Source organism: Hirundo rustica, chromosome 5, assembly GCF_015227805.2.
Source record: "Hirundo rustica isolate bHirRus1 chromosome 5, bHirRus1.pri.v3, whole genome shotgun sequence".
Lineage (NCBI taxonomy): Eukaryota > Metazoa > Chordata > Aves > Passeriformes > Hirundinidae > Hirundo > Hirundo rustica.
In genome coordinates this window covers 42,059,400-42,079,993 of record NC_053454.1, presented here as the reverse complement: position 1 = coordinate 42,079,993, position 20,594 = coordinate 42,059,400, and the positions used below count along the sequence as shown (strand labels likewise).

The following is a 20,594-nucleotide window of genomic DNA, read 5'->3' as shown; positions in this document are numbered from 1 at the left end:
GGGCTCTTTTTTGGCTGGTTGGTTGGTTAGTGGGGTTTTGTTGGTTTTTTGTTGTCTGGGAGTATTTTTAAGTAAGTCTCTTATACCCAGAGCAGTAGATTCATATTTAGGCTTAAGTCCCATGCACCTCAGTGGGTTTTGATAGGAGTTTTGCCTCAGGTAAGACAAGAAGATGCAGACCTGATGTTCATGTGTTTTGACAAAAAACATCTTCATACATTTTGAGTTCTTCAGTGCTGAGAGTATTGGTATTTTTTTCCTGCATCCAACCAACCCAGTGTATTGAATATTTAATAATACAGGTGATATGAGGACCTGTTGTCTGACTCATGTAAATAACACAACAATTTAAACCGAATCATCCTTCTCTACAGTGTATGCAATGCTAAATGAATACAGTGTCCCTCAAAAAAACCCCATAAACATTGTCAGTAATATAAAATAAACTAGGATAATCTGGACTTTTCAAAAAAGAAGAACCAATTGTTTAATTTTAGAATATTTTGCTGCCACCTTTTGGAATATAATAAAATGTGCATCTCAGCGTTTGTAACAGGGATATATAATTTAGCCCTCAACAGCAATCACTAACATTATTAGAGAAAGAATATGTGCATTTCTTCTTTCTTCCTTTTTAAATTCTTAACAAGTATATCAAGTTTCACCTTTCATCTTCACAGAGAGACAGAATAGCACAGATTCAAATTTAAGGCTTTTAGATGTGAAGAAAATACAGGAAAAAATTGTGCATTAATCATAACTCTCAATAAATGCCATGATTAATCAGCAGATCAAGCACTATTTGGCTATAAATAAACACAGATAAACAAAGCAAAGAGCTGGTTACAGATGATACCAAAATATCAATTAATCACTGGCAAAAATTTGTTAGTTAAATCCAAGGTTGCTTGTTAGAACTCAGGGCCTCTTTCCCCCCAGGTGCGTTGTAGCCCTTGCATAACTGCACTGCTTTTAAAATACAACTCTACATAAATAAACAAGAGGAAAACAAGTCCTAAGGCTCTGGGCTCTGTCCTACATATTCTTTCCCTGTCTCTGTCAGAGAGATTTTCTTCTGCACAACTTACAAAAATGCAATGCATTTTGGGCAAGATTAATAGATACAAATGCAACACCAGTTTAGAGAACATGTCAGAAGGTTTTTTTTGTTATCACTGAGACAACTGGAGCACTAGTCTTATTTTACAAAGGTGAGATCAGAAGCACTGGAGGAAGAATAGAAATGTCTGTACCTGTAAATGGTCCTGACGTGGACAGCCTTCCTTTGATGCAAGGAAAAGACTGGCATTCCAAGAGCACCCTGGGATTCAGGTGCCGTCATTGTGGCCCATACAGGGGACAGATGACCTCTAGGACACCAGTTCTGCAGGAACGTGTGCTGCTTGGCAAAGTGTCTGGTCACTGGAGCTGGTACTCGCCAGGTGGATTGCACAAACACTCTTTGCGGAAATAAAAATTGAAGTATTAGGAGGTGCAAGCACCAAGCGATTTACTTCTATGCCACTCTTAATTTCTCCATGCCTAAAATCTGATTTAAACTAACAAACAGGTGCTATGAGACCTGTATTCCAGAAAGCCCTAATATGAGTGTGTTTCTTAGGGAAAGTGCTCACATCCCAAGTAGGAAGATTTTGGACAATTACTGACAACTGACTACAGGAGTGGTGTTGACGAATGTGTGTCAGCCCTGTTACGAGTGTCATGGATGTACGGATGTGCTCCTTGTGGGAACGGTGTTATTTGCACAGTAGGGACATCGATAATAAATCCTGGCAGCGCGGCTTTAGCCCGGCTGAGGAAGCGGCGCAGCGGCGACATGAGGCGATTCCCGACTAATGAAGGCGATCGCCGGCGCGGCCGTTGCCGGGCGACGGGCGGGGACCGGGCGGGCGGCGCGGCCGGGCCCGGCCAGGGGCTCTATCCCGGGGCTCTTGCCCGGCGCTCTATCCTGGGACTCTTTCCCGGGGCTCTATCCCAGGGCCCTCCGCCGGGGATTTTTGCCGAGGCTCTTTGCCAGGGCTCTCGGAGGGCTTGGCGGCGGCCGCGGGCGCTGCGAGGCGGCGGCGAGACACCTCCGCCATGTCCGGGGGAGGCACCGCCGACTGCGGGCTGCAGGTGAGCGGCGGCGGCCAGAGCAGGGGCAGGGGCAGGGGCAGGGGCAGGGGCAGGGGCAGGGGCAGGGTAAAGCCGGCGCTGGGGAGCGGGCCCTGCGAGCAGGTTTCTGCTGTTGGGAATAAGTTAAATCGTTGTTACAGGCAGCACACCCACAAAAATCCGCGTTGCTTTCGAAATGAAAGCGGGCAAGCAGGCTGCCCGCGGTGAGGACACCAGGAGCTGCTCCCCGTGCACAGGCTGGGAGCAGCCCAGCTGTCCCGTCCGTGACAGCCAGGCTGAAGGGGCAGCCCGGCCACCAGCCGGTGCCTGGGAGGCGCCCAAGGCCCATGACGAGCCACTGCTCCTCGTGGTTTGTGGGTCAGGTCTGGAATCTGGAGATACTGGTGCATTTCTTTATGTGTTTACAATCTATAATTAAGGCCAGTCCCTTCAGAATCATGTGTCCACGATGTCCTGCAGCAGAGAGTCCAAAATATGCGAAGTTCTTCCATTGGTTTGGACCTGCCACCTGCTTCAGGTACCTGTCCTGCGGCATTGAAGGGCTCGTCCGTGCACTCACGGACCCTCCTCCTGTGCTCTTGCCGATCAAAACATACAAAAGAGTGAAGTGGCATGTGATGATACATCATAAGTGCCAAAAAAAATGGAAAAGTGTTTTGCAAAATACATTTCTTATGAGGAAGAATTATAAATAAGTACATGGAGATTTGGGGGATTTTTTGATGTAGATATGTTAGGGGAATGGAGATAGGATGGAAGCACTATGCTGCACAATAAGTGTCAATTAAATGGGCTTATCTCTGTTGTTCACTTTTACTTACATATGTGTGGGAGGGGAGTGCTGAACTTGAACAAGTGAAAAATTTTATGTAAAAGTTATTTGTGAAGCCGTTTCAGGAGGGGCTGCAGGAAGCAATTTCTGATTATGCAACAAGCAAGGAAAGAGATCAATATTCAGACGACTTTGAAAGTGATGAAGATGGCATGTTAAATGGTAAAACAAAACTAAATATTTTTCCTCGTGTTCTTCGTTTCTTAACTCATTACTAGATACTAGACAATCTTTATGTGTCGATATGATTTAGTGTTCCAAGATTTCATATTTTAACAACTTTTAAAGCACTGAGTCCTCCTCTGCCAATTTAGCAGGAGAATTTCCAATGAAATCAGCAGAGGTGCCAACCTGCTAGACCCAGACAGGCTGTGCTGGTTCCTACCACTGTGGTGCCCAGTTCTCCTCCTTAGCCATCTTGTTTACTTGACACCTGGATGAGACAGTAGTACACAGTACTGTAAATGAAAGTGGACATGGGCAAAGAGAAAGGCAATGTTTTTTTCTTCCTGGTTTCCCAGTGTGAACAATCAGTGAATGAGGGCTGCAGGTCACGCTGCAGAGCTCGCTTGCCTGGTAGTGTAGTAAACCAAGAACAAGTTTGATCTGTCTGGTTTTTTTTCAGCAGGATGCATTTGATTTTTGCTAGTGTTTGTGTTTGGCCAAATGACTTCTTCCTACTGGCATGGCACTAAATTTTAAGAAAAATAGGAATGTTAAATGTGATCTTGTGTTTTTAAAAGGACTTCCTCTGTCTGTTTTTCCTTCACATCTGAAACATCTTTTAACAGTTTGTGGGATGCTTTGACTTCCTTTGCTGACAAAATTTAGGAAAAGAAGCTCTCCAGCAGTAAAAGTGTTACTCTACTATCATGGCATTCTTTTGTCCCCTTCTTCAAGCATTTGAACTTTGAAATTAGGTCAATTAGCAGTACCAGGCTAGAGGAAGATAAATATTTTTGTTAAACATGTGAACCTTAGCATTATAGAAGATACTTCCTTTGAGTATCTTTAGACTTTAAATGGAGCAGAAGTGAAGAGATGGGAGGATGAGTTCTAATACCAAACATACCAAGTTTTGTTGTTGATGACTTGCTTCAACTTCCTATTGCATTGAGGCATTGTTTTTTAGAAGGGCTTTAAATTGCATGGCAGAAAACAATGAGTGAATATTTTTCTGTGGATTGGGTCCATGAAAAGAGATGACAGGAAAGGAAGTAGAATAAGGCTGTAGTTTGGTGGCTTTGCAGAGATCAAAGGGACAGAAAGAGAAACGCTCAGAAACTAAAGTCAGGAGGGTGTTACATGAAAAATAGTGTTAAGTTATAGAGGATACAGGTTCTGTGTTGCATTTTTTTTTTTTTCCACGTGTATCAAATGCAAGTTGGTAATGTCTTCTTTGCAGATATTGGGAAAGAACTTGCTGAAAGTAATTCAGGTTCTACTGGCACTGAGAGATCTGTAGCTGGGAGTCCTCTCTTGAATGACGATGCTTCACAAGAAGCAGTAGATTTGGAAAATGAAGCTGCTGATGACTTGAATTTATCCTTTCATGTAAAGAAGCTTCAGCAAATAATGGTTTTAGATGGTGAAAACATACAGAATGACAGAAAAGATGGCAAAGAAGGATGTGTGCAAGGTCAAAATGAGGATAATTTCAGAAAAAATAATGAAGAAGTACTGTGTGATAATAGTGAAAGTGATGACTTGCCTATTAATGAACAACATCAAAAAAGAAATCAAGAGGAAAACCAACCAAAATCAAAGCCTAGGATGCACGAAAACGGAAATGCTTCAGCATCAGGTGAAAAGAAAATATTTTTATGTTTTTGCTGCTTAGCCATGTTACAGTATTTTAGTGTTTCAGTTTGGGTTATTTTTTGTGTTAGCAATTATCTGCTTTGGCTTGTAGCCGAAGCTTCTAAAAATACATAACCTCTGTATGCCAGGGTGTAAACTGAACCAGCGTGGGCCAAGAGCAGGAGGTTCCTGTTTGCCTTTTCCTTTCAGAAGATGGAAAAACAGCTGTTGAGGTGCCTAAAGTCCAGCTCTCCATCAGTGCATGTACATGGAAGGCATGAGGGGGCTGCCAAGATGCCTCCTCAATGTGTGCATGACACGGAAAGCTGGAATGACATAATATCCACAGCATCCATGTACCCTTTAACGGAAAGGTCATGAAATTCATAGTCTATGACCAGGTGAAGCTGTAATGTAACAAAACCTCAGAAAACGAGCCATACCCAAACATTTATGAATGGTAGATGTCTCATTATTTCGAAGTTAAAACTTAAATGATCTTTTGCTTTGAAGACACTGACACACTTTGAATGTATAGTCAAACACATAAAGCCCCCAAACCTGAATGTTTAATTACAGAAATAGCTAATTTATTTTTAATATACAAAGCAGAATTTGGAATTCTGCTAATTGACTGTATATGCCAAAAGACTTAATATTTTTTATGTAATTCCTAATATGAGAGGAATTTATCCTGTTTGATGTTGAGATAAGTTTATGACTTGTGATGGAAGATTACAACTTTGCAATTGGTAGAGCATGATTAAAGGTATCAGCTTTGTTTTTCCGTTCCACATGGTGGCACCAAAATGCTAGGTATCTGAATGTGCAGATTCTCTCATTCCTCTCATTCCTCTCATTCCTGGCTGTTGTACCCATGTAGTTTTAGACTGGCAGAAAAGAAACAGAGCTACTTCTTTCCTTCATGTGAATCAAAGTAGCACAGTGACACAGTGCGATATTGGTTAAAATTCAATAAATTCAGAATTCTTGTCACCTTGAACTTACCTTCATCACTGTAAATTTAGGGTAAATTTCTTAGATTATGGGCATTAATGTTCCATTCTTCAGGTAATTTGGAGTTAATTTGTCATCCAAAATTTCTGTTTTTCTGAAGAATTCTATTGGAAATTTGTGGAAGATTTCTAATTTGGTTTTACTGAGGCATTTTTGGCTTGTGTCTGAATTGTTTTACAAGTTTAGAATGCTGCATTACTGGCAGTTGAAATCTGATTAAATTTTTTTTAAGTCTTATTAAGTCTACTAATGTGTTTCATAAATAACAATTTCACCACTTAGGCATACATTCAGATTGAGGTGATGTTTTCTTTAAATCCCCACTGCAGAATTTTTCAGTTATTCACTCTTGTGTCCCATACCCCTGAAGAGCACCACACAATGAAAGCAGTATTTGTTACCCAGAATGTTAACTGGCACACTTCATTAGAAGTTTGCGAGATGTCAGAAGAGCTCTTGGTGTGACTGCAGTGACTCTTGCTTTTGGTTTCTGCAGCAGACCCAGATAAGGCAGTGTGGTGGTTTTAGGCAGATTTTGGGAGAAACCCTCTCACGGGGCCCCCCCGCCCCTCCTCCAACCAGTTCGGGGAAAAAAGATTTCCTCAGAGAGAAGTGGAAAAAACCTGTTTATTAAACAGGCAAAGCACTCCCAGCACAATACCCGATGACAAGAGCTTCGTGCCGCTTACGGAGGGATAACAAACTTAAAGAAAGTCTCCTCGAGGGTCGTCACTGTGCTCCACCGCTCCGTCTCTGCTGACGCTGGGAGAAAAGGAGATGTGCAGGGCTGGTCTTGGTGGGGTGGGTCCCCTGTGGAGGCCCCCGGTGCTTCCCCAGGTCCTTAGTCCGGAGAGGTTGGAACAGTTCTGAGGAGAGGGAAAAAAAAGCAAAAAGGAAGGAAAAAAGGACAAAAAAAGAAAAAGAAAAAAAAGGGCAAAAAGCTTCAGCTATTCTACAGCATCTAACTATGCTAGCACTAAACTAACTAACTGCCGGGGAAAAAACAACAGAGCTTCTTTCGTCTTGCCGTGTTCCAACTCCCCCGCTTCAAGGTCACTCCGATGAGCAGAGTTTTCCTGGGGAAAAACAAACCGCGCTTGCCCTCCCCCCTGCACCCAACAGACGATTGGGGATACAAAGTCACCCCAGGACAGGCAGATGGAAAATTTTGCCTTTGTCTTGCTCTCACATTCTCTAACATTAGTTTGAGATTCAGTTGCCACTCCAGTCTTACATGAAAACACGAGTGAATACTGTTCTTATTAGTATATAGTTCTTAGAAGGAGGCATACAGAAAATACATTATACTATATAAAATTTAGTAAGAACTTTCACAGATGGATGGTGTTTCTAGAAATATATTTTGTGTAGAAAAGCAATACTCAAAAACAGTGAAGTTCTTGTTAATGTGTCCTCTCAACCTTTTTTCTCCCTTTAGATCAAAATCAGAATACTGTCAGCACCAGTGACCTGAAACTGGAGGACAATGGTAGGAAATCCCCTTCTGTTGACAGTTCAGATGGAATGATGAAAATAGCAGAAGAGCAAATAATAACTGATACAATGCAGGAAGTGTCAGTGAATGATGAATCTGATCATGGGGAGGCAAAGAACATGTCCAAGAACTCTGTCAAGGTATTGCTCATACAGTTTACCATTGTTTGGAACAATGTCCTAGAAGCACAATGGAGAGTTTTGCAAAGTTGCTGTTGGTATCTTGAGAACACTGTCTGGAAAGCTGAAAATTTGTATCTGGGTTCTAGAACCAAGGCTCTTATAAATTCTGTATATCTTATGAAAGATGTAAGGAATACCTTTTCCACAAGTTATTTAAGTCAGATAAAGGTATTGAAATGCGTTTTCTAGCCTTAAAAAAGTACCCTTCTCAAAGTGAAAATGTCAAACCTCTGTTGTGAGGATAGCGGAATAGCAGTGAGCAGTGTGTGTTGGCAGAGGGTAGAATCCATGTGTGGCCTGAATAATGGAGAAGATGCAAAGTGCTCTATGCTTTATCCTAAAAAGAAAATATATAGATACATGTAATTATTAAAGTATACAAAAGACTGAAAAGACTGCTTATAGAGTAAACCAACTGTGGTCTTTTTACTTTTTATTATTTCTAAACTATTGACTGTATTTTTACATAATACAAATGAACATTCCTAGCTGCCATTCCAAAATGATACAGGCATTCTGAAAGTTTGTTTGGTTGATTGGTTGGTTGGTTGATTAGTTGCTTGCTTGCTTGCTTGGTTTTTGTTTTGTTTTGTTTTTTGTTTTTCCTTTCCTTACTTTCTTACCCTGTACTATACCCTCTCTTCATTAGGGTGTTTTTCTTGCCTGTTTTTATAACATCTTGGAATGTCTTGACTTGGAAGGGACTCATAAGGGCTCAGTCCAGTTCTCAGTGTCCTGTTTCATCCTGATCTGTTGCTTAAGAGACCTGTAACTTTACTTTTCCTCTGTGTTTCTCAGAAACTAAGTGAAACAAAGGAGAGTGTTCTACAAAACCCAAAAGCGTCTTTATCTGACAGGTAAGAGAAGAATGCCAAGTATTGTTCTGAGCCATTTAGGATGCCTGTAAGCGCCCCAACAATGCTGCTCCCCTCTCATTTTCTGTCAGCATTGTCTTTGCTGCTGGCAGCCTCTGACTATCTGTGGAAACAGTTTAGTGCATGTGGCATGTTGTTATGACCTGTGCTCAGATTTATGGTGGATCAGATTCCCAAATCTTTTGCCAGTGTCTCTGATTAGTGTGTTACTGGAGTCTTACAGGCTCTTAAGCTTTTTTAAGATGAAAGTGTACGTAATTTATAAACTTAAAAGAGGTAAGTTCTTTCTCCTTTCCCTTTCCCAGTCAAGTGCATATAAAAAAAGAATCACAGTAACATTTGGTATGCACAGAAATAAGAGGAATAATACTTGGTATGAGCTACAGTAAATGGAAAGGTCATTAATGTGTTTGTGTCCTGGTATTTTCCTAGGTCTACAACTTTTGTTCATTTAAAGAGAAGGGGGAAAGCTGTTCCACCAACTTCACCTGTTTCATCTCAGTATCTCGGATCATTTAAGATGTTGGAGGATAAAAGCGTGCAGAAGAAAAGTCCAGAATTCGACAAAGTAGATAATTTAAGAGCAGCTGTTTTTCAGGTAGATTTTAAAAATGAACAAACCAACAAACAATATTGTGAATATGTGCAAAGGTCCTGGTATAGGAGTCAACATCTCAGATTTTCTTGAAAGCAATATTTTTTAATATATTCCTTTCATTGGTTTACAGATACAGTAATCCTTTTATTATGTTGTTTATATGTACATACAGTTATTTCTTGAAAATCTAAACCTGATTCTGCAGATGGCTCATAACCTTTTATAGCTGCCTGAAGTCTCATTTTCCCAGTAGGATTTTATTCTCTTTAATTATAGGTATTTTCAAGAGAGACAACAAATGTAAATAATATTCTTGTATACCAAGTGATAAGAATCTTTATTCCATTCTTCCGTTTAATTTTGATTAATGCTTACATACTTGTTGGTGTTTCTAGGCAGGTGCTTATTAAAAGATCTTTAAGCTTTTTTAGATCCTGTAGCTGTGATTTTAGAACTTTAGATTTTTTTAATCACAATGTTCATGTTTTAAAAATGGGTTCATTTTCCAGATGGGATGCTTATTTAACTAGCACATGAAAGAACTAAGAGTAATTTTCGTGGTCATTATATTGGTTTTGCTCTTTACTGATGCGTTAAAAAGACTTTAAAAATATTTTAATGGTTCTTACAGAGCTGGTTGGAAAAGAAAAAGCTCCTTGTACTGGAATTAAAGAGAAGTGAAAAAGAGAAAGCTGAAATTCTAAGGAACAATACTGAAAAGGTTAGTTTACATTGTTGTTTAAAAAGAAGTTGACAAACTGTGATTCTTTGAAGTGTGCTTCCTGCATAAGTGCATCCCTCTGCTGTTTTGAGGTATCTAGTTTTCTCCAAAGAGCACGAGATGATGTGAGACAATAAATGGCATGTTCTGCTTATTAAGTTTGTGTAAACAGTGTCTGTCCAGTGCTTCCCTACATATTTACATAAGATGTGTTAGAAGTGTGCTTCCTAGATTAATTATCAGGTTCGTTTACAAAGACCTTGGGATGCTCAGTTCTTAAGGTGCTAAGTTCTGTTTTGTGCGTAAGAACATGAGGCATTTACTCCCTGCCTCAGGAGTTGCTGACCTACAGAGGACTCTGTCTTGAATAGTATCATGCACGTTTGGCTTTTAAGCATTTAATATGTTTCACTTCTAAGTACTTAACATGTATTTCATATCCTTCTACATATACTTGGCAGGAGTAGTCCGTCTCATTCAATTAAATTAAAAATGGGCCTAGAAAAATACCACTCTTTTAATTGTAATTGTAATTGTGATACTTGCAATGTTGTCAGCAAATCAATTTCTCTTTCTTTATTGCTCCATTTAGCAATGAGTTTAAAGCATACTATTTCACTTAGAATTTTATACTGAAATTGATTTAAATTTTATTTTCAATCTAGAAAGAAGCACTTAAAAGAGAAGAGTCAATTGCATGTTATGAAGCCTGGAAAAAAAAGAAAGAGAAAGAAGCAAAGAAGTTAAGAGAAAAAAAAAAGCTTGAGGAACTTGAGGAAAAGAAACCAGAAGAACAGAATAAGGAAAAAACAGAAGCAGCAGAAGCGGTGATGTGAAATTTGTACATAAATGTGTGTTTGAATGTGGTTCAGGAGATGATAAAAAATAATTTGGATTAATACAGAAAGAGGTGGAAATGAACTATAATCTTAAATCTAGACATGCTTAGTTTTTCAAGGAAGCTTGTATTAGGTTTTGCTCTATCAGAAATACGTAATATTTACCCTTGCAGATAAACAGGCTTCTATATATGGAGTCTATTAACTGAGCATAAAATAAACTTCATACAAATACATTAGCAATTAATTATTACCTGCTAGAAAAATAAGATTCTTTTTAGGTATAGTGATACCCACTTCTGAGCAATTCTGCAATCAAATATTCTAAAATTAGAATGTGTAGAAATTACAAAAAATAATAACGCAGAACAGACTACTGTTGGACTATTGATGGAAAGGTGAGAGGTAAGATTTCTCATGATCTATGGTTGTCTTTAGGCATTCAAAAAATGGAAAGAAAGAAAAGTGGAATATTTAAGAGAGCAAAGCAGGAAGGAAAAACATTCTGAAAGAATGAGGAAGATGAGAGAAGAGGATCTAGTTGCAGAGAAGAGGAGAGTCAGTGTATCAGCAGTTGAAAAATGGTATTTCTCCGCTCTGTTTCCTGTATCATAGCTTCCAAAATCCTTGCTTATAAATGTAACAGGTCTTCTGTAAATGCTTGATGTGCTTGTAGTTGGAAGACAGTGGAATGCTTGGGATCACACTCTTCATTCTCAATGGAGACAAAGTCTAACAATGAAAACAAGCCGTGCAGCTGTCTTCAGTTTATTAATTTAGTTGCTTTCCTCCCCAAGAGGATATTAGCTAAGCCTGGGCAGAGTTACAGCAAATGAGGAAATTCATTGAGTAATATTGTGTCTTACCTGGTTATTTTCATGCTTCATTACTAGGCCATAGGAAGGAAGGTAAATCTTTAAAGTTTCATGGAATACAATGTAGGAATGCAGATGCAGGAAGAAGGAAATGAGACATATCTGCTGGAGATACTATGTATTAGTTTTACAAGCCAAGAGTTTTCACAGACAGTGACAACTTACAGTTACCTACGGAAGTTCCGAATGTTTTTTTTTTTAAATGATACTTAATAAGGGAGAACAAAGTACAGAAAAGGTGATGCTGTAATACATAGAGTAGTAGATTCATTTCTACCTTGGTGACATACGGACATGGAAGATTTTAAATACAAATTCTCAATCTTTTATTAAAAGTGTAAAATACATATTTTGACTAATTTACTTAATTGGTCACAGATGCAGCTTTTAGTCTGTACATGATGACCTCTCCCTCTCCCCTCTCACTACGCAGGAATGAAAAGAAGGAAGAATACATAAAAAAGAAGAAAGTGGAAAAATTCCGAGAGAAAAGAAAGCGAGAAATGCAGCAGGCCAAGGAGGAAGAAAAAAGTGAAAAGGCTCTGGAGGAATATGAAAAATGGCTGGTATGTTCGGTTGGGTTTGAGAGATTTTTTTGCATTTTGTCAGAATCAAAACATCTGATGTGGTAATGACTGTGAGTACTTGAGTATTGTAATACTTGTGGGGTGTTGTGCTGTTATGAGAGAGGCCGGATGGTGGCAACATTACATTGCTTGTCCCCCAGAATTTGGGAGCAAAATGTTGATTAAGTATGGTGCGCTTGATCTCTGGCATACGTGGAAAATATATTCTCCCTATCTACATGTCATAGAGTTTCCAATTTCCATTAGTCTTCATTTTTTATCATTTCATATCAGGAGCAGCCATCTCTGAAGGGCCAATTAGCCAGAGCACAAAACCTGCAAAAGCTAAACAGCATTGCCAGCTGCAACAGTCAGTGTGTGTACATTCAAGGGAGTGTCGAAAATGGAGACTTGGATACCACACAACTGATAAAAGCACTTGTAATGAGGTTCAAGATGATTTCCATTTGCCAGAAAGGAGGAACTCTGATGCTTCCAATTATATTTTTCTCACAGCAGTATCCCAGTTGTAAAGCAGTAAATTAATCCACTCTAGTCCCAACAATAAGGCAGGTTTTTTTCCTTGCTGCAGAAAGACAAACTAGAAGAGAGATCATTCATATTCTTAGCATGTTGTTTTCTTAAAGGTATGTGACTTGCCAGTTAAAGACAAACTTGTTTTAATTCCCTGTCCTGTGACACAGTCCTACACAGTCCTTCTTCATACTGACTGTTGAGGTTTTTTAGTTAGAAAGTGTTTCTTTTGTCTCTCTTGATGTGATTTCTGGCATGTCTTGTACATATGGTCTCTGTTGCCATTTTTAAGAATAGGGTCTTGCAACCCAGCTGGATTAAGGTCCTTAGAGGAATTCCTCTTTACTGTCAATAGCTTAATTTTTTTTTTTTTTTTTTTTTTTTTCCAGGGGGGAGAGGCAGATGAGAACTGAGTCAGGCAGCTGTACAGGTGTGGGTCAGATTTAGAGAGGACAATCATCCTTTACTTGGCTAAATCAGATGCAGTTGCACAAAACAGCAAGAGCCTGCATGTTTTCCCTTCTCTCTGTTTCCAAACCTTTTAGTCTTAGATTTAGATCTTTTAAGATGTTTGACCTGGTCCCCTGTTGAAATACCTCTCATTTCTGTAATCACTGATAAGAAGGGTTTTTTTCTGAGCCCCATTTTCAAGAGATTTTCAGCTCAGTTAAGCAAATGAATAATGTCTGATCTTAGGTTATTTCTTGCTTGGTCAATATTCCTGATTGCCATGGTAAGGGAATACTATGCTTTGAGCAGTAAATAAGGCATTACCCTGGTATGCTCTGATTACTGAGACTATCCTAATCAGCTTAGTTGTACCAAAGCAAAAATGTTACTTCTCATTGTACATTTGACTTCCTTGTTGTCCTGGACTCTGTATGAAGGTAAAAAAATTATCCCTTTTTTTTGAAATGAAGGATGCTACCTAGTGCAGGCTCTCCCATAGAAATTGTGTCTGAATTCCTGAGATGATCACTTCAGTGGGATTATTAATAAAAATTTTAGTAGTTGGAGGAATGACCAGATCTAACTGGGTATACATGTGCCTACATGAGAAATAAGCAAGTGTAGGATAGGATAAGTACTGAACTGATTGGCAGAGGTACCTCTAAAATGATCATTTTCAGTGTCTGTGTGCAAGTGTTGACTGATGTGTCTCTTGCCCAGACTTCACATTTTTACTTTCAGAATTTGTGCTGTCTTTTTGCAACTTACACACATTTATTTGAGAAAGTATATTGAGAAATGTCTCTATCGTAATTTTTGGCCAGAATATTGTCTCACTTTGTACATTTACAGAAAAAAAACAGACCATTAGTGAACTGCAGGAGAGAAACACTGTAAAGTTGTCATTGTATTACCAAGGGAACTCAGATGACATCTGCCTGCAGGTAGATAGGCATCAGATCTGAGGGCAGAATTTGGAAGCCTTTTAAAAGTATTCTTTCAACTAACAGGATATTTTTTAAGGGAAATAAAATAGGACTGATGCAGTGGGAAGTATTCTAATATGTTTTCATTAAAATTCAACAGAAATATGTGTAAATTTCTCCTCAGTTTTCCTGAAACGGGTGTTGACTATAATGCATAGATAAAACAGACATAAAAATCTCATTGTAGTTCTTCTAAAAAAGAAGAAAAATTCTGGTTTTATGTTAATTGAAATTCTGTTACTTCTGCTTTTAGAGGTCATTGTGTGAATGTTTGATAGCATAAATGCATAGAGAAGATTACTTTTTAAGCCTGGAAATAAATGCCCTGGAAAAGGCTATTAACACTTGTAAAATACTGACATGAAAAGGCTAATCTTGAGGTGAGATGCTTTAGTATTGCCTGGAAATTCAAACTTCTGATTATTTTGTTTCTTTTCTATCATTTGCTTCTTGCTAGTCACCAAGAACTCTTCAAGCCAATCTAGCTTGATAAATGATCATTTTTTACTTACTGCATAATACAAGTGTCTGACACTTGCGCTGTCATTGTCATTGACATGCACCGATTCTGAGGAGTGGAATGTGGACAAGAATCACGTAGAAAGTTTATAATGACAGATCAGTTTAGTTTCTATTATTTCTGAAATACTAATCTTGACACCTGTTTACTGTGGATAGAAGTGAATAGATAAGTTATGTTGACAGTTTTCTGTGATAAACATCAACCTACCATGATCTGCTGAGAAGTAAGACTGCTCTCAAATAGTTCTCAAAGACCAGCATACTAATGTTGAAAGCCTTAGAAAAAGTTTGACATTTTACCTTGAATTTGAACATGTGCAATATCTATTTTTGGCATTCTAAAGCCGTTTAAAAACATCAAGAAAGAAAAATTCCTGTGGATCTGTTGCTTTTCTGGGTTAGAAGTAGCTGAAGTGGGTTACTAATTTCATGTAGTTTAACAAGATCTCTCTGAAAATACTGTCTGCATTGCAATTTTCACGACCTGTCATTGCAATAGGTTAGAAATAAGGCTGCTATTGTTACTCGTCTTAAATGTTGTCGGTCTTCCGTAATATCTAAAATTCAATTTCTCTGTGGCAGTCATACTGCTAAAGAATATGCTCTTCCCAGAATTTGATAAGTGAAAAATGTGTTCGTCTTAATAGGCTGTTGAGTAGGAAACTTCCACAGAAATCAAGCTGATCTAGTGTAAGACAAGCAACAGTTACTGATTTAATCTTTCACTGTTTCCTTTAGTCTTCAACTAGTGCAAATAACATCAACACTTTTATTCTGTGAAATATCTGTATCAATTACATCTTGTGAGAATATGCACTGTAGTTACAACAAGAACATAAAAGCTTTGTGTGTGTTGAAGACAGGGAGGAAGCCAGTAGATCTTCACTTCGAATTTAACCTTCTTAAAAAAAAGTTAAATTAACTTGACTCTTTTCCTGCCACTGGGATTCATTAATGAAAATTGGATCTTCAAACCCAAACATTCAAAACTGAAGCATAGTTAAAAAAATCCAAAGCAGCTTTTTTTCCTTTCCTGGGTGGGTGTGGTGCCTTAAGGCATCAAGCGTATGCTTTATTTTTGATAGTGGTTTTTCATACTTGAGTCTGTTGTGCAACATGTATTCAGTAGAGAGTGCTTGATAAATGTGAAAAATGCACATTTCTTTGTAGCATGCCATTTCTCTAATGCTTGCAATACTGCTGCATTAAGTCTTACTCTTAACGAGTTTTCACTTACCTGTCCTGATGGTATGGATATCTTTGTACAATATAATTCTATGATTGTAGATACAGGGGCATGTATTATATATGTATTCCATTAGAGCATATTTTTCCCAACCTCATCTGTACTGCTTGACATACCTTGATGTCTTTTTTGAAAAATATCACCGATAATGCAGACTACTTTTTTCTTAGGGTAGTAAACAGTTCCCTTCAAGAATTTTAGAATATCTTAAATTTATTCTAAAGACCCAAAGCCACTAGTTATGTTCATCTGATGAAATCTCTGTGGAAGGAGAAAGAAGGCAAAAGTGGAGGATGAGAAGAATCAGAATGTCACTGCTGCAGGCCTAGTTTGTCTCAATTACTCCATGAGATCCAGAAAGATACAGTTTGTACAGAGAGATAATATTTGTGATGAACTTTTGTACTGCTTATTTTAGCAAAGCGCATTCCTTCTCTGTGCAAACCTTGCCTTGCTTTTAATCAGCCTTACTAATAACACCATGAAATTATTGTGTTTGTTTAGCCAGACCAGATGTTCTTAACTGAATTGGATCTTTAGATTTATGTTGTCAAAGACCTGAAGGGCACAGATTAAAATCATATTGATAGGGTTGATATTTCAGTGTGTTGCTTTTCTTTTTACAATTTTTGGACACATTAGTAGTTTGACTGCTATATATGTGTAAAATAGGAGAAAACTTCAGTCAAGCTCCCTTTTTTACAATAATGCTTCTGCATCCATTTTCCGGTCTATTCCCTCAGCCACAGTTACCTCACTATTTCCCTGCTCACATATGAATAACAGGCAAACACTGCCAACATCTTGGGAATTTGTGGATATACGGTGTCCAGCAGAGGATTAGGATCGTGGGTTATGTGAGAGTGCCAGCTGTCTTACAGCTGTCCTCAAGGAGCAGTACTTCACTCCAGTGCACTTCATACATGTGAAAATACAAAACTTCTATGGGTGCTTTGAAATACTGGCTGGTGGGCTGCAAATCATGAAGGAACCAAGGTTGGATGTGGCACAGCTGATGATGTTTTTAAGTGGACATATCCACATTGCATCTTAAGTACCAGGGATGTGTTTGCCAGTTGTTGATCTTAGAAATGAATGTGCTGTTCATGTGAGGGAAAGCCAGCTGCTCAAGGAACTCTTATCCACCCATCACAGGGGGCACTGTAAATTGTGTTCTGGTCTACATGGTCAACTTTGGTTCTGCCAAGGGAAAAACTACTTTTAAGTCAGTAGGAAATGTGCACCACAAACCTGCAAGTAAAACTTGCACCCATAGAGTGCTCACCAGTGGATTAAACTGCTAATGCAGATGTAGCTTTAGATGCTGGTCCTCTTGAGAGTGAAATGGCAGTCATCGTTGCAAAGAATTAATATTTTATGTAGAATAGAACTGATCTGAAATTCAAAAATAATTATAAATAATTGCAACTTAATTTTTGAATGACAAGTCTCTTGAAAATCATTAGTTAATGTGACACAAAAAGTGTTGCAAGTACCTTGCTTATCTCTCATCGTTCTAATTGCCCCATTGCTGTTTGTAACAATAGAAAATGGAATTAGAACCTTGCAGTGCTTACAGCATAAGTTAGATAGATCTTTGTTTAAAATGAAATTGTTTGATTACTAGTTTGTTCTAGGACATGGCAAGTGTGATTTAATAAGTACAGAAAGGTACAATGATGCATCAATGTTCTCATTATATGAGAACAACATATTATGCATTGTGATTTAGGTATCCTCTTAAAGACAAGAAGTAATTAATATGAGTCTAATTACATGCAAGGCCAATACACTACCTAGTCTACTAGGCCTTTTGTTTAGACAGTGCACAAACCCAGCCTATCCTTGAAATGACACCAAATGTGTAGCCTCTTGTGTTGCATTATGCAATGCCTATTACTGAACCTCTAAAAGGGATGTGCAGGGTTCCAAAAAGCAAATTTCCATTGCATGTTGTCTTTTCATTTTACACAAGAAAGGCATTACAATAATTGTAACTTTTCTGTTAATAGAATTGTTGGGGGGCAGGGGAGTGGTTTTGATTTGGGCTTTTTTCACACATCTTTTTATTCTCAGGAAAACAAAATGAGGAGAGAACAGCTTGAGAAGAACCAAAAGAAGTTGCAGGCTGTCCGTGGGAATGAAGTGAGTCCTCCCTGGAGGCCACCTGGCAAAGTCACATATTCTAGTAATTACTGAGCAGTTTATTGCTTTCCAGAAGAACAGATAGTCTACAAAGTTCTGTCAATGGCCAGTAACTCTCTTGTTATCAGCTGATTTTTACTGAAACATTATAGGTGTTTCGTTCGTTCTTTGTAGTTTATTTGATCAGTGCAGTTTAAATAAGCCTGTTACTCATTTGCATTGCTTTAGAAAATGTAATAACTTTTCTAATTCTACATTTAATTTAGTTTTGCTAAATTCCATGTTACGTCGTACCTTTTTGGTGAAAATTTATATCCAGGATACATAAAGCTGGACTCTGGTATTTTTTTTTCACTAAGTAAGTAGCAGAATGGTTATTTTTTAAGTTACTAGACCACACTCTTGAGGAGTTAATTCTTGAAGAAATTATATGAGGAGGCTGTGGTGTAAGGATGATGGGTAAGGAAATGTTGGCTGTCTTGTAGTGGTAGATGACAAAAGACTAAGGAGTATGGAAGCAGAATGTGATTTTCATACATTGATATACAAGATACAGAGAAAATATGTAATGCATATTTGCAGATATGTGAATACAGGGTTTTCATAAGCTCCAGGTCTGGTTCTGGCTGTTCCCTCATAACAGACCAGGCATTTTTTCCAAAGTTGAGGAGAAAAGAGAAAATTTACTGCCAGCAGAAACTTTTCAAGAAGCTGAGAAGATGCCCAGCCAGAGCAGCTTCAGTAGCCTACATAAGAGGTAGAGTAAAATTACAGGCAGCAGCAGGAGAGATGAGGAAGTGCAGCCCCAGCAGAATGCAACAGAATTGCCAATTCAAAAGTGGCCCACCTGGATTTTATGAGAAAATACTGAACTGCTTCCGGGCTTCAGATTGGGGTGGTGGTATGCATCATTGGTGCTCTGGGCTTTTAGCACTTGGAGCCTTGAATTTGGGTTTAGTTCGTTAAGAAACTCCAAGTGTAGTATCATGAGAAGATGAAAATTGTAACACGCACAGAGTTTAGAGCAGACCTGGAGAGTCTGAGACAAGGCAGCCTGTACGGAAGGGATCATCTAGATCTTTATTTTTGCATTGTCCAGCTAGAGGAAGCAAGGAAGGTCCCTATGCTGACAGGCTGTACTTGAGGGATGGAAATGAGAAATGTGGTAGAATTAGTGGCAGAGATAGAAAAGAGTTTGTCAGGTGCCTGTTCCTGAACTAAATGCTGTGTCCTTACTGACTTTAAGCCTTTCTATAAATGGATAGAAGGTTTTGACAGAAGACAGAAGGGAGAAGATGCTGGTGACACCTTTCAGAAGAATGAGGAGTAGCTCACAAATTCACAACTTCTCAATTAGGAAAAGATGCTGAAGTCTGTAGACAAGGGAAAACAGCTGATATGTTTAACTTTCACAGTAAAATTTTGTGAGCTTTATTTATTGTTATATTGTAAAAATTTGGACATGTTACGGTGTAATACAAATGTCATAGAAGTATTAGAACTGAGAAATATAAACATATGTACATTAGTGTATAAGAATATATATATATCTGTATAGATCCTATCTATATGTTATTGATGGCAGAGGAAAAATGTTTTGTATTTAATAAAGTCTATTTTAGTACAATGGCCTCAATGTTTTCATCAGATTTTAGGATACAAATCTTTATTTAAAGCTTTAATACATAGAAATCAACTAGGCAGTGTCTCTAAGTACAAGCAATTCTTTCATAATGACAAGTAGGTAGGGAACTGTATCCCACTGAAGGTGAACTTCTAGAGCATTCCAGTTGTCTCCTCCAGCTCGCTGATGCTTCCTGACACACCAATGCAAACATTCATTTAAGGAACAATAACCTAGAAGGTGGCTAGTATCTCTGATTTTTTTCCAAAAGTGTTTAGGCGTTAAGTTGCTCCACTGGTGCACTGAAGGCAGGGGATGATGATAAATGATTTTCTGTTTCAAGTCTCTCATTCTGGGTAAGAAAAATTGTATGCTGTGTTCCGTTGTATCTTTTTTTTTTTTCATTTATATTCACTAAATATGAGATTATCTTACCTGGTCTGTATTTCATGGACTGCTGTGTTTCACTTAGTTAATTATGTGTTTAACTGAGTTACTTGCTTCAAACTAACAGGGATAAACTTCTCTGAGCAGTGAACACCAATGGTAGTCTTGGCTGCACATCAAAACCTGGACTTGCTCCAATTTGTCCGTATCTTTCTTGCGCTGGGAAGCCCAAAACTGAACACAATGCTCCAGGTACTATCTCTCTCCCAGCTGCAGTGTCACACATGCCAAACAGAGGGGAACAATCCTTTCCATCAACTTGCTGAGCACACTCTTACTAATACAGCCTACAAAGCCATTGGCATTCCCTGCTCTGAGAGCCCAGCTCTGCTGCTTCTCTTCTGGTACCCCTGGTACTTTCCTGCAAAGCTGCTTTCTGACCACTGGGGCTCAGGCTGTACTGCTGGCATGAAGTAACTTCGCCCCAGATGCAGGACTTTACCTTTGTTGACTTTAAAGGTTCCCACCACCCCATCCTCCCACTTCCTGGGAAACAGCTTGCTTGGCTCCATGGATTTAGATGTGTGCAAGTAACTGAAGTGCTCCCCTGTTCTGTATTTCTCCAGTGCTTCAGTGTCTGAGGCTAGACCTCATCAATTAAAAAAAAAAAAATAAAAAAAGGCATAAAAGGACATTAAGCACCTCAGCTTTTTCTGTGTCACTAGGTCACCTGGCCTCTAAGGAGCAGGATCCCATTTTTCCCT

At 38.7% G+C, this 20,594-nt stretch overlaps 1 protein-coding gene across 1 annotated transcript; it reads left to right on the top strand.

Moving 5' to 3' along the window:
- Nucleotides 1-1,949: 1,949 nt before the first annotated feature.
- MAP9 (microtubule associated protein 9) lies at nt 1,950-19,403 on the top strand. The gene is made up of 11 exons (XM_040064690.1): nt 1,950-2,136; nt 3,025-3,130; nt 4,374-4,772; nt 7,224-7,420; nt 8,261-8,319; nt 8,770-8,935; nt 9,567-9,656; nt 10,322-10,483; nt 10,934-11,079; nt 11,804-11,936; nt 17,751-19,403. Exons 1-11 carry the CDS (start codon nt 2,101-2,103, stop codon nt 17,871-17,873), a joined length of 1,617 nt encoding a protein of 538 aa, XP_039920624.1. The 5' UTR covers nt 1,950-2,100; the 3' UTR covers nt 17,874-19,403.
- Nucleotides 19,404-20,594: the final 1,191 nt, after the last annotated feature.